The following is a 14376-nucleotide window of genomic DNA, read 5'->3' on the forward strand; positions in this document are numbered from 1 at the left end:
ACCTCATAGCCAGCTGGGCCAAAGAGCATGGCATTGAGTGGGTATATCACATCCCCTATCATGCACTGGCCTCCAGGAAAACTGAACAATACAATGGACTGTTGAAGACTACACTGTGAGCAATGGGTGCTGAGACATTCAAACATTGTGATACACATTTAGCAAAAGCCACCCGGTTAGTCAACACTAGGGAATCTACCAATCGAGCTGGCACAGCCCTATCAAAACTTCTACATACTGTAGAGGGGGATAAAGTCCCTTGTAATGCACATAAGAAATATGCTAGGGAAGGCAGTCTGGATTATTCCTGCCTCAGGCAAAGGAAAACACATTCATGGGATTGCTTTTGCTCAGGGACCTGGGTGCACTTGGTGGGTAATGCGAAAGGATGGGGAAGTCTGATGTGTACCTCAAGGAGATTTGATTTTGGGTGAAAATAGCCAATGAACTGAATTGTATGGTGTTAATTGCTATATAATACTGCATGTCATCACTTCTGTGGTTGCTACATGCCATATCAACGGTATTACAGTAAGAATAATCAGATTAATGAAGAATGAACTTTGATGAAACCGAGCAAAGTGCAGTGGTGATGGAACCAGAACTGACTTCAGCATGCAACAATCCAGCACCACACACCATCTCTCCTGCCCTGAAAGACTGTTATGACAGATGGAGCCCAAAGTCATGGACTAAATGAACTCAACAGACATTTTAGAGAGATTACCCATAGAGTAAGGGAATGATATCTGTGTGCATATATATTAAAAGGCAGGAAAAGTGGTGGTGATTAATTGGAATGTATTGGAAAGTGTAGGACCTGGGCATAATGTAGATGATATAGAATAAGGAGTAGATACTGTCATGGCTTCAGCTGGAATAGGGTTCATTTTCTTCCTAGTAGCTGGTATAGTGCTGTGTTTTGGGTTTAGTATGAGAATAATGTTGATAACACGCTGATGTTTTAGTTGTTGCTAAGTAGTGCTTAAACTAGTCAAGGACTTTTCAGCTTCTCATGCCCTGCCAGCAAGAAGCTGGGAGGGGGCCACAGCCAGGACAGCTGACCCAAAGTGGCCAAAGGGCTATTCCATACCATATGACGTCAATGCTCAGTATATAAACTGCGGGGAGTTGGCCAGGAGGTAGCGATCACTGCTCGGGGACTGACTGGGCATCAGTCAGCGGGTGGTGAACAACTGCATTGTGCATCACTTGTTTTGTATATTCTTTATTATTATTATTATTATTATTATTATTATTATTATTATTATTATTATTATTATTATTATCTTCCTTTGCTGTCCTATTAAACTGTCTTTATCTCAACCCACAGGTTTTACTTTGTTTTTCCAATTCTCTCCCCTATCTCACCAGGGCCGGAGGGGAGGGTGAGCGAGCAGCTGTGTGGTACTTAGTTTCTGTCTGGGGTTAAACCACAATGATGTCCTTTATCTTCCAAAAAATAAGCATCTTAAAGTTATTATGCTCAAACAATAATGAAGGATTTTATAAACTGCCCTTTATCATTTATGGAGGGGTAAGCACAGGCATTAGATATGGTAGTATTAAGACAACCGTCCACTTTGTGACCTAAGAAAAAACAGGGGGTTGTATTTAGGGTCACCTGTTTCTGTAGAATAAACTCGAAAGCTCTTGTCCCAGAAACCACAGATAAGAATGTAGCGATTATCTGCTGTGACCACGAAGCAATGTGCATTGATCTGGATGCTCTGATCCACAAGGTCTGTGATCTGCCGTTTGTTCACACCAGAGTTATTGGCTGTAACAAAATGCAAAACACATTTTACAAGCAAGCCATTCCAACACCTTCCTGTCATCCACTTACAGGAGAAAATGAATACATTTAACTTTCAATGAACTGTGAATTTGTTGTTGAGTAAGCATTTTGAATATGAACATTTAGAGCTGTCTATATGGTTGTCAGAAATACAAAATTATTGCGAGATTTCTGGTTTCCCTTTGAATAAGACAAAAGATTTTACAAGAGATGACAATTTCTTATAAACTGCCTGATGCACTGCATAATACGTGGTAATATTTTAAGTGCTCTGCTGAAGTACTCTCCAAAACCAAACTGAACTGGGGGAAAGTGATAGAAGTCCATTTAAAATCCCAAGTCAATGCTAACAATGCTGCAGAAACTCAATTCTTGCTGGTTGGTACCTCTCCTACAGAAAATATCCCAGCTTGTGTTGTGTGACCTTGACATCGCCCATACCTGCAGAAGCTTAACCAGATCAAAGACATAAGGATTCAACCAATGAAGCAATTTAAATTGAATGTGCTTTTTTTAACAGTCTTCTCATCTACTCCTCAAGCAGGGAGCCAGGCCATGGGCAGTAATGTTAAAAGAGGCAATGCCACCTGGAAATTCCCCCAGATAGAGGGAAAAGGAATGGTTCATACAGAACCCCACCACCCCCACTGTCAGACGGAGCTAATGCGCTATGTACTTCCCATGACACACAACAGACAGGATTTGGCAATACAATAAAGGTGTGCTCCCTCTCACCTGATATTAACTTTCTAAAAGTTCCCTATATAATCTAAGTTAATTATCTACGGTCCCTCTATACTCACTGGAGAGAGAGAGACATCGCTTCACATGGCAAGTTATCTCACGCTGTAATAGATGTGCAAGTGCTAGACAACTCAGAGGACTGTTTCTCTTCCTACAGTAGCTATGGGGGGAATCTTGACAACTAACTTCAGATAATTGAAGTTAGGTGAGAGAAAACTCACTCTGAGAGACATGTTTCTCCTACTGTAGGAACACATGCAGATATATAATGCAGATAATATTCTGAAATTTCTGTTGTCGCTATTTTTGGTTATTCTACTTAAATTGCTCACAACTGCATGAAATAAGAGACTCAACCAAAAAAACCCCCTATTTTAAATTTGCTTGTAAAAGTTAATGCCATGTTTGTGTACATTCCAAGAACACATATTTAAATTACCAGACTCTTTATGTCCATCCACTGAAAAATAATGAATAACAAATTACTCAAATTTCCAGAACAGGTGGGCACAATAGTTGTGCTCTAGCTTTTGAGAGGAAAATCTGAAGAGAAAACCATTGTCATTATATGAGCAAATGAAGCATACAGAATGAGAAAGCTAACTCTCCTGAGGTACTTGTACATAAATCTTTCAACCGCGAATATTGACACAGATGAAAAAGGAACTTTTCATCTGGAGATGTTTAAAAATGCATTTTTTTCTCACCAATGCTGCAAAATAGTCTCTAAGAATAGTCCCTATCCACAATTTCTGTCTCAAAAATTTACCTACTGCAAAAAATAAACAAACAACCACAAAGCAAATAGTTGCAATTAAAGATAAATAATGACCATTAGGAATACAAGTCCTGTAATCTTTCTAACATTTTAAGCAGATTCTATTTCTGAAAATACTTCACTTTCTCAAATATTTGTGGATTTAAAAAACACAATCATGCATCGATTTAAAATCCAGCCTTTTCTTTATTAATTTAGCAATGCCAACTAAAACAAACCTAATCATAAACTGAATGAAAAGAAATGGATATGCATCTGCACTGATATACACAGTGCTGGCTGTAAGAAATGAAACTATATGAACTCTACCAGAACCTCACATTTTATTTTACTAATGTGACCTGATAAGAGAACAGAATTATAGATATGGGCTGACAATGCAACTGACTTAATTGGTTGTTTCTTAAATACCAATTGCTGGCGATGTTAATAACAAATAGCACTCATGTAATTCCTTCAGCATCAATAGCTAATGCTTTTAGTTCTCCAGGACTGACAACAATAAATATTTTCCTATCTTCTGTGTTAAATGAAGCATAATATACAAATATAGCTTAATCAATAATTCTTAAAAACACCATTTTCAAATATATCGCTACATTTTCATCTTGACATACCAATCAATGGATCCATTTCAATTGGAAGATGGTGGGCTTGATCCAAAGAATATCCTGGGGCTCCCCGAAGGCCTAAACATGAAAGGAAGAATATAGCACATAGGAACCTTGTTGTCTAAATTTTTAATATGATTTTTCTAGGTTTAAAACTTCATTATAGGATTATTATATATAAAAAAGTAACTTCTTACTACTACTTGTTCTATGAATCTTTTAAGATTCTTTCTTCTGTGCTACAGAAATATGCATTTGTTTATTCTTCATTTATGTAATAGCAACTATAAATGTATGAGTGCTAATTTCATCACGATTTCTGCAGCCACAAACATACATTAAATAACTCATTTAAAATAGTGTAACAGAAATTTTTTTACATTTGAGCACTGGGTGAGATCTAATAATAGCACAGAAAAGAAAAATATTTGGATTAAACATTGTTATGTGTTTCTTATATAGGGAAACCTGTGACAGAAACTTGGACCTTTTCATGGATTTATCTAGCGTTTTTAGCTGGGAAAGTGTGGTCTACAGTAAATTTGCCACAATTATTCTTATTACTTCTATCTTGAGCAGTCCTTAAGCTGTTCATCAGTGGCTCCATATTTAGTGTTATCTGCTCTCATGCACAGATAGCATTGCTTTGGCTCTTCTGAGAACCTTCCCTATCATATGGCCACAATGGCCACTATTGAAAACACAATTTTTGTCAGGAACTGCCATGTTGCACAAGAATATCCTCCATAAGAGATACAAAGTTCTAGAGAATAAACTGCGAGTGCAAACTGATGACTGAGATTGTTATGTTCTTGGGCCTTGTGTGGCTTAGTTCATATTCCTAACTCTACTGCTTTCAGGAGATCAAGATAATGATGCAGGCTTGAAGATGTGGTTAAGTAAGGGCTGTATTTTATATGATGTCTCTCTCGATCCCCAGTTAGGAGGAATTGCAGTGAGAGGGCACTTGAGAGGTTAAACCGTAATCCAGGTTAGAAAAGTGCATAGTTTCCTGACTATGCTGAACAAAAATTCCCATGAGCACAGCTTTTACTAGTTTCAAATGTTTCTGCCTTATATTACACATCAGGAACTCTTCATTAATGACCTTTGTATTCAGTAATTGTTATTTTCTACTACTGCGATAGACAACTGGAGGAGCTAAAAGAAAGTCTACAGCTAGCCCTGCCAGCTTCTGAAAACCACTGCTCTGAGAACTTCTCGTTCCCTCCTTTCTGTCTCTCCTTTCAAAATCAAACCAGTTTGGGACAGATCTTTACTAGTATTAACTTAGATTCATTTGATTCTCCTGTGAGATGGCTATGTAAATGCCTTTCACTGTGTATAAACTCTTAAAGATAAAGCTCTACACACATCCCACAATCGTAGAAGTGCTCTGTGTGTACAGTTCTGTAGATGAACTTATCCTGTTTGTTTGTTTGTAAACAGAGAACAGGAACATTCTGAATACATGTGAAATTTTAATATTCATGCTAACATTATTTAAACTTTCAGAATAAAAGTCACATTAAAACTTATATTACTATTCAAGAATTCAGAGTGATATTAACTTTACTTGCTCTGATAGTTCCTCTAATGCATGCCTATAAGGGAATTCCCATTCATTCCTCTAATTATTGCTTGTAACACCTGTCTTTGGACAGCCTTGTGCACAAGAGGTGGGACCTATTTCGCCTGACTGGGATTATTTATTGAGGAGATGTCTACATTTAAGTCTATTGGAGGTAGACATCTAAGCTAAATCTCACAAATCCCTCTGCATAAAGACCTATTTTGTCCAGGGGGTTCTCCTGTGCTGCAAAGAGGGGAGTGTGCTGGTTTTGGCTGGGATAGAGTTAATTTTCTTCACAGTAGCTAGTACGGGGCTATGCTTTGGATTTGTGCTGAAAACAGTGTTGATAACCCAGGGATGTTTTAGTTGTTGCTAAGTAGTGCTTATACTAAATCAAGGACTTTTCAGCTTCCCATGCTCTGCCAGGTGCACAAGAAGCTGGGAGGGGGCACAGCTGGGACAGCTGACCCCAACTGACCAAAGGGCTATTCCATACCACATGACGTCATGCTCAGCATATAAATCTGGGGAAGAAGAAGGAATGGGGGGACATCTGGAGGGACGGCGTTTGTCTTCCCAGGAAACCATTATGCGTGATGGAGCCCTGCTTTCCTGGAGATGGCTGAACACCTGCCTGCCCATGGGCAGTAGTGAATGAAGTAGTGAACTTGCTTTGCTTTGCTTGCATGCGTGGCTTTTGCTTTACCTATTAAACTGTCTTTATCTCAACCCACGAGTTTTCTTACTTTTACTCTTCCGATTCTCTCCCTCATCCCACTGGGGGGGAGTGGGCGAGCGGCTGTGTGGTGCTTAGTTGCCGGCTGGGGTTAAACCACAATAGGGAGGATTTTTCTTCTTTTGCCTAGTCCCTACAAAGTTCCTGAGTCAGCTACCGAGTCACACTCTCAAACACCAGGTACCTTGTTGTTTTTCCCAGGTGGTAAGAAACCTTCAAAAGTTTCCAGATGCTGCAACATAAGAGCTATCACAGCAGGAAGCTGCCTTTGAAAATGAAACCTGTTCATTCCCAAGCAGGGCAGTAGCTCATGGCCCCACAACCTATTTAGCAATCCCTGGGACAACCTCAGAATCTACATGTCCAGGTGAGGAGACAGGACAGTTCTAGCAGCAATGTGGGGAGGTGAGCCGAGGGGCCGGAAGGGAAATTTGGGATGACCTCATTGAATGGGCTTTTTGGAGGGAATAAGGAAACTTCTCTTCAGAATAGTTCAGTGTGCAGCCACTTAGGCTTGCTTAGGGTCCCACATTATCTAACGGTGACCCAGGGGAAGGCTTATGACAAGCTCCTGGACAGACCTGAAATCTCTCTCAAGCAGCAGACAGTGATGTACGCTCTCTAGCATGCCAGTATGTATTCCTGAAACCTGGGACATATTAATATCGGCTGTGTCAAGAACAGCAGCACTCTCCTGAAAAGCATTATATCAAAGGCTGATCCTGATGTAACCACAAATCGATTGGCTGCCATGGTGATGTGCTGCTGTTAGGGAGAGTGTTTCTAGGAATGACACCAGAGAAAACACAAGCTTTGATTATTTGACACAAACCAGAAAAAAACAGTAAATTTTTGTGCACAGGCAGGTGAGTGAGATTAACCCACATCTAATGCAACCCAAATTGCATTCGAAATTAGAGCTGCACTGTTAAGGTTCAAATTCGAATGAAGCGTGCCCGTGAGAACCTACCTACTGTGTTGTGCCACCGATTGACTGCAAAAAGCCTGCTGCAGGTGACGGTCACCACGGCAGGAATGGTCAGGTGGGGCAGCGTGTTGGCTGCCACGTGCGTGACGGGGGAATTTGATGGGAACTTCAGCACCATGATGACATCCTGCTGCATCTGATCTTTAAACATGAGGGGGCTCTGTGGAAGGAAACACTGTTGAGTAGAAAGGAGAAGAGAGCAGAAGAAAACAGAAGGGATAACACAATTAGTGAGGAGGTCTGAGGGAAAACGAGGTTAAAGAGCAGGCAAGCATGTGCACATACAGGGAAAACAACACTACCTGCGCGTCTACACTAGTGATGGAGGAGAGCAAGATCAGAAGCTATTATCGGATCATTACATGAGGACAAGTAGAGAATAGGTATGGTAAGGGTTATCGTTACAGGGCGCAAAATGACCGTTAGCATTAATTAATACACAGTAAAATGTAAAATTACACAGCAGTTAATATTCATACAATAGAGATACGAGTCAAATAAAAGAGTTAATCAAATAATACATCATAAATATAAATGCTATAAACTACAATGGTTGAAAAAAGAAATTTTAAAAGGGACTCAAAAACTCACAGATATTTAATTTTTCTTAATGAATTCTTTATACGAAATACAGTGCTTCCAAACATAGACAACTTAATTCTATGTAAAGCATATACTTATTAGGGAGGCTGTAAGTAATTATCAACCTATTTGATGATTCTATAAGTGACACAGTTTTTTGTACATGGACAATAATACTGTTATTAAGGACTGTTTTTAATGTTATTTTTTTTCAACCACTGTTATAACAAATAGAATTATTTCTACAAGTGCAAATAATCCTTTCTACTTATTATTTTAAATTATTATTAAAAATATATTATCCATCTCTTAAGAATATAAAATAAATATTATGTACGTTTGACATCTACACATTACTTAAAATAACACAGCTAACACTTCCAGATCAATTCCCCCTTTCGCAGTGTACAACTAGATAGAGTGATTTCCTTGTAGATAGATAAAATGATTGAAACTACTGCACGTATTACTGTCGGTTCAAAAAACTTAAAATATCTAGCTCTAAGCATTTAATCAAAGGCACTGAGGAGCACAGAGATCTGTCTCATTCAGTCTGGCTATTTCATATAATTATTTGCAAGAAGCACAAAGAAGAATGAGATGGGAATGAATTTTGGAGTTCAAATTGAAATTCGAAATATATATTGTATTCTCCCAGGGGAACAGGCAGGAGGATTCCAGTATGATTTGAACTCCAATACTTCATTTTTGTCAAGCAGGCATTGTTCATAAACCAGCCCCTAACAACGCATCCTTTAAATCAAAACAAAACAACATGCTCGCTCTAAGAAAAGCCTGCAGTCATTCCCACTACTTGCAGAAATAAGAGTGTAAATATGCATTTACCAAGTGTATATTTAGGAAGATAGGGCCTTTTTTATACAATATTAGACAGGAAAAGCCAGGACTATAGGAAGCTAAACCTATTCAAACCTCCACCTTGCTCTGCTAGAGCACTGTGAGCCATTTCTGCCAGGAGAAAGTACGGCTGCATGGGCAATGGAAGGCATTGAAAGTGTTGCTTAAACGGGTACTTTATGACCTACAAAGGATCCTCAGGTTCAAAGGGAATGCATTCCGGCCAGCAGTTATGTCTCACCAGGTGCATGGCAGAGCTCCGAGGTGGATGGGGCTCAATGAGCAACTGCGATGGCGTCTGTCCAAAGTTCTGTATCTGCGCCTCCATGGCCTGCGGGCAAGGGAGAGGGACTGTCATGAGCAATATGCGTCAAGGAGAGAGGTCAACACACTGTGTGACAATGCAGGCATATCCCAAGTCAGCCATGAAAAAAGTCCAGAAAATTCACCCGGTGCTCTCCTCCCAGGCTGCAGACTCATCCAAGTGTTAGTATTTTGTAGACAAGCTTTGCTTCTCCTTTCAAGCATGCTTCAGTTAACCAACTAACCATTCTCATTTCCAGTAACTGGCGTTATATGTGAAAATGTTAACCTGTGAGGACATGCAGTTCAGGTCTTGAGAGAGCTTTGTTTTTGCACCAAAAAGAACATATATACCTTAATAAATTCCTTTGTAAGGAGGAAAGTATGAGGATCTCTAATAAAATAAGCCTCTGGAATCTTAAATAGGGGGAAAGAAAAGCAAACTGAGAAACAAAATTCATGTATAAAATATAATAAAAACAAAATAATTACTATTTCAACAACAACATGAGTAGGTTAAAACAAAAAAATGTCAGAAACAAATCTTGCCAGGCACATTCAGACCAATGTAAAAATTTTTCCAAGTTGCATACATTCACCAAGTATTTATTTCATGCTTAATTTTATTGCATTTTTTCATGGGCTTTCAGGCTTCACAGGTTTAAAATGAAAACTTAGCAATTTCAATGCATTATTCAAGACTTAAATCTACTTTCAGAATAAATCTGGAGTAATTTGATAGGGAGTAGAATACAGCCCATATACTGAGATGTTTCCACTACTCAAACATTTCATTCAAACAAAAATATATTTAAGATATATTCTCAAAAATTTGGCAAAAGATTGCTGCTTGTAAATGCAATACATTAAAGAACACTCCTTATTTTTCAAATAGACAGGTACTTTTTTATTTGACCTTGTAAAATCAAGAATAAACTGTTCATAGAAAACTAAACTGGCAGATTTTGAAATGCACTGTGCCTTATGTACCTATATATATATGCTGTAACCTGCACTACTGACCCTTAATATTTTTCTTGCAAGCTTTATGAATTTTTCATTCGCTACCACACAAGAAACATGAAAAAACACCAAAACCATCACTGTATTGATAAATTAAGTTATTTCTTTCAGACATAAAATGGTAAGCAGCAAAATAAATACTTCATGATACGGAAGAATCCTTTTAATCTACATATTTTGTAATTCCTACAAGCCAATCTGTGTTTTCCTCCACTTCACAGCATAGATACAAGAACAGATGTTAGAGAAATTTCCTAACCGGTCACTAAAGTCTACCACTCTTCATGCCCTAGATTGACAGGTATATAATGGAATACCGCAAACAAACATTTGCTGAGAAAGAAACTTCATGCAAAGTCCAGTCAAGCGGCGGAAGGGCTTTCAATGGATTCTAGCCCTAGCACATTTGATGCTGTAATTACCCCAGTACAGGGGATTTCTTGCTTGCTGACTAATTCAGAGTGGACTTTAGTCTCCAAGGCACAGAGTGTTTCTTGGGAACTGGTGAGCATCTCAGGTTTTATTAACATCATTTAATGATGAATTATTTTAAAATCATAGTGTAATTTTATACAAAAACAATGCAGTTGTGTGGGCATATGCGTGTATGTGTATACATGTCTATACAGCAGCTATCTATACGTAACATATAAACAGTATCTCTTTACTCATGCCACATGTCACTCATGCAGACACTTTTTATACAGGAATATAAAATTCACTTCAAGTCAAATCAAAGGTAGTATTTTCGATTACATTCAGTGCTCTATAACTGATTTGGTTGGCGGGGAGAAGGGAAGGAAATTATACTTGTTTGTGAACTTCATTTTCAAAATGACAGACTAATATCAACAATATCAGGCACTGCATGATATGTGCTTCCACACAGATCTGTCAATAGTATTTTGAGAAAAGTAATTTCCATTTTTCTTTTTTTCAAATAATTATCAAGGTTAATTTAATTTTAATTTTTGAAAGAATTCTGTGTTGAAATAAGAGTGTGAATTGTATTTGGCAGCAATACTGAAAAAAACCCAGCTCTTCCTCTCCCACCCTTTATAGTGATCCCTTAAATGATACTTCTGTTCTCTCGCAGGCACACTGAAATGAATTATTAAATTTTTTTTCAGTGCAGCCCAATTCTAATTTACACATTTACTTTCATGTTGTCCAGTCTTGGGAAATGCTGATTGTTTGGCTATAAATGCTGCACACAAAAACTTTGCTGGCTTTCCCTCCCAGTTCAGGTAGATTTATGATAGTAACAGGGGAAGAGAAGGACAAGTAGAATACAATAATAAACCAGCATGAATTTTTCAGATGATGAGGAATGGACACTTAAAACATAACTGTCAAAAGTAACTGTTATTTTACAGCTGAAGATGTCCTGGTAAATGCTCACTTACATACTTTACGCGCCCATAATTTTAAAACAGTTAAGTTAATGCCGAGTCTTTCCGTAACCAGAACTAATGCAGAATCAAGACTTGATATTCACGGAATATTTAATATTTTTGCTGGCTTGCACTTACAAAGACAACTGCCTCCCCCCCACCCTGTGGATAGTACTGTTATCCTTTTCTTTCAAAAATACCATTTGTAAAACTGACAACTCTTGGAAGCGTTAAAGAAACTGAGCAATGTTTTTTTAAAAATACCCATAATATTCAACGACTGCACTGAGACTATAGTCTGCACAACACCACAGCTGTGCACAGCTACAACTGGTATTCCTCTCTAGAGCTCACAACACTTAAAAAGGACAGAAAAACCTTGTCAAAACTTACACAGAAGATAAACAAGCATACAGAGATAAAGTGACTGGCCCAAGGGTATTCCTAATGCTGCCTCCTATCAGATCACTTGACACAAAATGAAAAGCAGGTACCGAACAGATCTGTGAATAATAATGTAATACATTGATTTGTTTACAAGAGAACTCTAGCCATATCTGAAATTAATTTGAAAACTGGTAAGTGTACACTGCAGTTTTTCTTGAACTGTAAATCATCAAACTTTAGATTTATTTAATTGTCTTAAACATTTCATTCTAAATAATCAACCCCTTTTCTCCCATCAGATCTTGCATATTGTCTGCAAAGTGCTACACCACTCCCTGAAACACACATTCTAGTCAATTTAATACAAATTTTAATAAAATAAAGTTTATTCTCATTTCACCTTCAAATGTCCTTCGTGTAGAAACAATATAAGCTTAGAATTCAGAGGCTGCCAGATTTAATGCTTTTGGAACAGAAAAATGGCAATTATATTAGTTTTCACTTTCTTAATAAGGTGATGCAGAAAAGCTATTTAGTGAGCTGATTTGATATTTCCTACTGTTTTTAATATACATAAAATGAGATTTGTGCTCCAGACACTTCAGGGAGTATCTGTTAGGATATGATCATGTACTGCAGAAAGATAAAATGGGTCTTAGCCTATTATTTGATAATCATAGGTCAGAACAAGGAAAGAAAAAATGCCTACAAACTTGCTGGCAATTCGAAGTTTAAAATTAGTTGATCTCACACATCCTAATTTATGCAATCAAGCAAAACACAACTTCATAGCACTTAATATTGGCCATCTAACAATAATATAGAGATGCATATTATATGTTTACATACATTTTTTGCCAAGAAATCAATACATAAAATCATACCATCTTATGAATTATACTACTCTTAGTTACAATAAGTGATGTCCTAAATATATTTTGCTCAAAGGAAATAAATTAGTGGGTTCCAATTTTTATGCTTAAAGGCAGACTGTACATTCACAAGGATACTGGGATGTTCCTCTGCAACTTAAAGGATCAGTCCTTAGCGTCAGCTTCTTGTGGAATGAAGGGTTCGATACATCTGCTTTGCTCATTATGCAGCCTACCAAAGTATTTGGGTTTTATTTCTTAATTCTGGTTGAAAGAAACACAAATCTGCCATTAAAGAATCCAAGCAATCTGTTTCTTTAGGTATAAGAAATATTTTAGTGGTCAAAGGCAATGTCTCCAACAGCAAGCAGTGTAATCCAACAGGAGCAGAGCTGCAGAGCAAGAGTTGGTCGTGAGGAACCCATGCTGAAACCATGCCCACTGCAGGGTTTTCCCACCACGCTGGCTTCAGCGTGGGCTGCAGACCTCCATCAGCTGGGCTCTGCTATCTGCACCCCTGGAACACACTGCTGCTGTAGCTTAGAAGCCAGTTCACACACTTCAGAACTACTCTGCGGTGTGAATGAAAGCATGGCAAATAGGGATGATCTGCAGATTCATTTCAGAAGCACAGTCCTAATCTAAAGGAAAATGCTAGAATTGACTCATCCGAAATACCACAAAAGTGAAGGGTTTGTTTGCTCTTTGTCATACGTTTGCAAAAAGGGTAAGACATGAACCAGTTTATTTTTAACATATTTTTTCTCTAAAAAAGTGTCCTGGTTTTGGCTGGGATAGAGTTAATTTTCTTCCTAGTAGCTGGTATAGTGCTGTGTTTTGGGTTTAGTATGAGAATCATGTTGATAACACACTGATGTTTTAGTTGTTGCTAAGTAGTGCTTACACTAGTCAAGGACTTTTCAGCTTCTCATGCCCTGCCAGGTGATCCAAACTGGCCAAAAGGCTATTCCATACCATATGACCTCATGCTCAGTATATGGGGGGAGTTGGCCAGGGGGCAGCAATCGCTGCTCGGGGACTGGCTGGGCATCGGTCGGCGGGTGGTGAGCTGTTGTATCACTTGTTTTTCCTGGGTTTTGTTCCTCTCTCTCTCTTGTTGTTTTCCTTTTCATCACATTTTTTTAATCATTATTATTGTTATTATTATTGTTGTTATTATTATAATTGATTTCAATTATTAAACTGTTCTTATCTCAGCCCATGAGTTTTCTTATTTTTGCTCTTCAGATCCTCTCCCCCACCCTAGCAGGGGGGAGGGTGAGCGAGCGGCTGTGTGGTGCTTGGTTGCCGACTGGGGTTAAACCATGACAAAACGTTCTTCAGAAATGCAGGTAAAAATCACCAAGGAAGATATTAATCGTCCACCTCATTTGCAAACTCCCCTTTGCTGAGAGAGATGCCTGGTGACTACATAATACAATAAATATAAGAGTGTGAGCACTTTTACGTTGAATCATGGAGGGAAGAAAAAAATTCCTAAAACCAGACTGCATTGCAGATAGTAATACACTTTTTTTATTCTTATGTGAAGTAGCCTTGTTTTATTAATCTGCACTGATGACTACCATAATCAGTTACAAATCAAACTTTCTAAAATATGTATTATATGAGTTTCTCTGTGTTTTTATTACTTTTTTTTACATACTCAGTCTTTTTATTACTAATTCCCATAATCCTGGTGCATTTTGTTCCTCTTGTGTACCACATT

At 38.1% G+C, this 14376-nt stretch overlaps 1 protein-coding gene across 4 annotated transcripts in view; it reads right to left on the minus strand.

The window, feature by feature from the left end:
* Window positions 1-14376, minus strand: part of NBEA (neurobeachin) — a 522877-nt gene that overhangs the window by 21945 nt on the left and 486556 nt on the right. For 2 of the 4 annotated variants that reach the window (XM_072854755.1, XM_072854766.1), the window contains 5 exons: window positions 9326-9388; window positions 8910-8999; window positions 7211-7403; window positions 3938-4009; window positions 1625-1780 (listed from right to left, as the gene is read on the minus strand). In XM_072854755.1, coding sequence (XP_072710856.1) covers window positions 1625-1780; window positions 3938-4009; window positions 7211-7403; window positions 8910-8999; window positions 9326-9388 — 574 coding nt within the window. The remainder of the gene's footprint in view (window positions 1-1624; window positions 1781-3937; window positions 4010-7210; window positions 7404-8909; window positions 9000-9325; window positions 9389-14376) is intronic. The other 2 variants (XM_072854781.1, XM_072854775.1) reach the window with 1 other exon arrangement.

Source organism: Ciconia boyciana, chromosome 1, assembly GCF_034638445.1.
Source record: "Ciconia boyciana chromosome 1, ASM3463844v1, whole genome shotgun sequence".
Lineage (NCBI taxonomy): Eukaryota > Metazoa > Chordata > Aves > Ciconiiformes > Ciconiidae > Ciconia > Ciconia boyciana.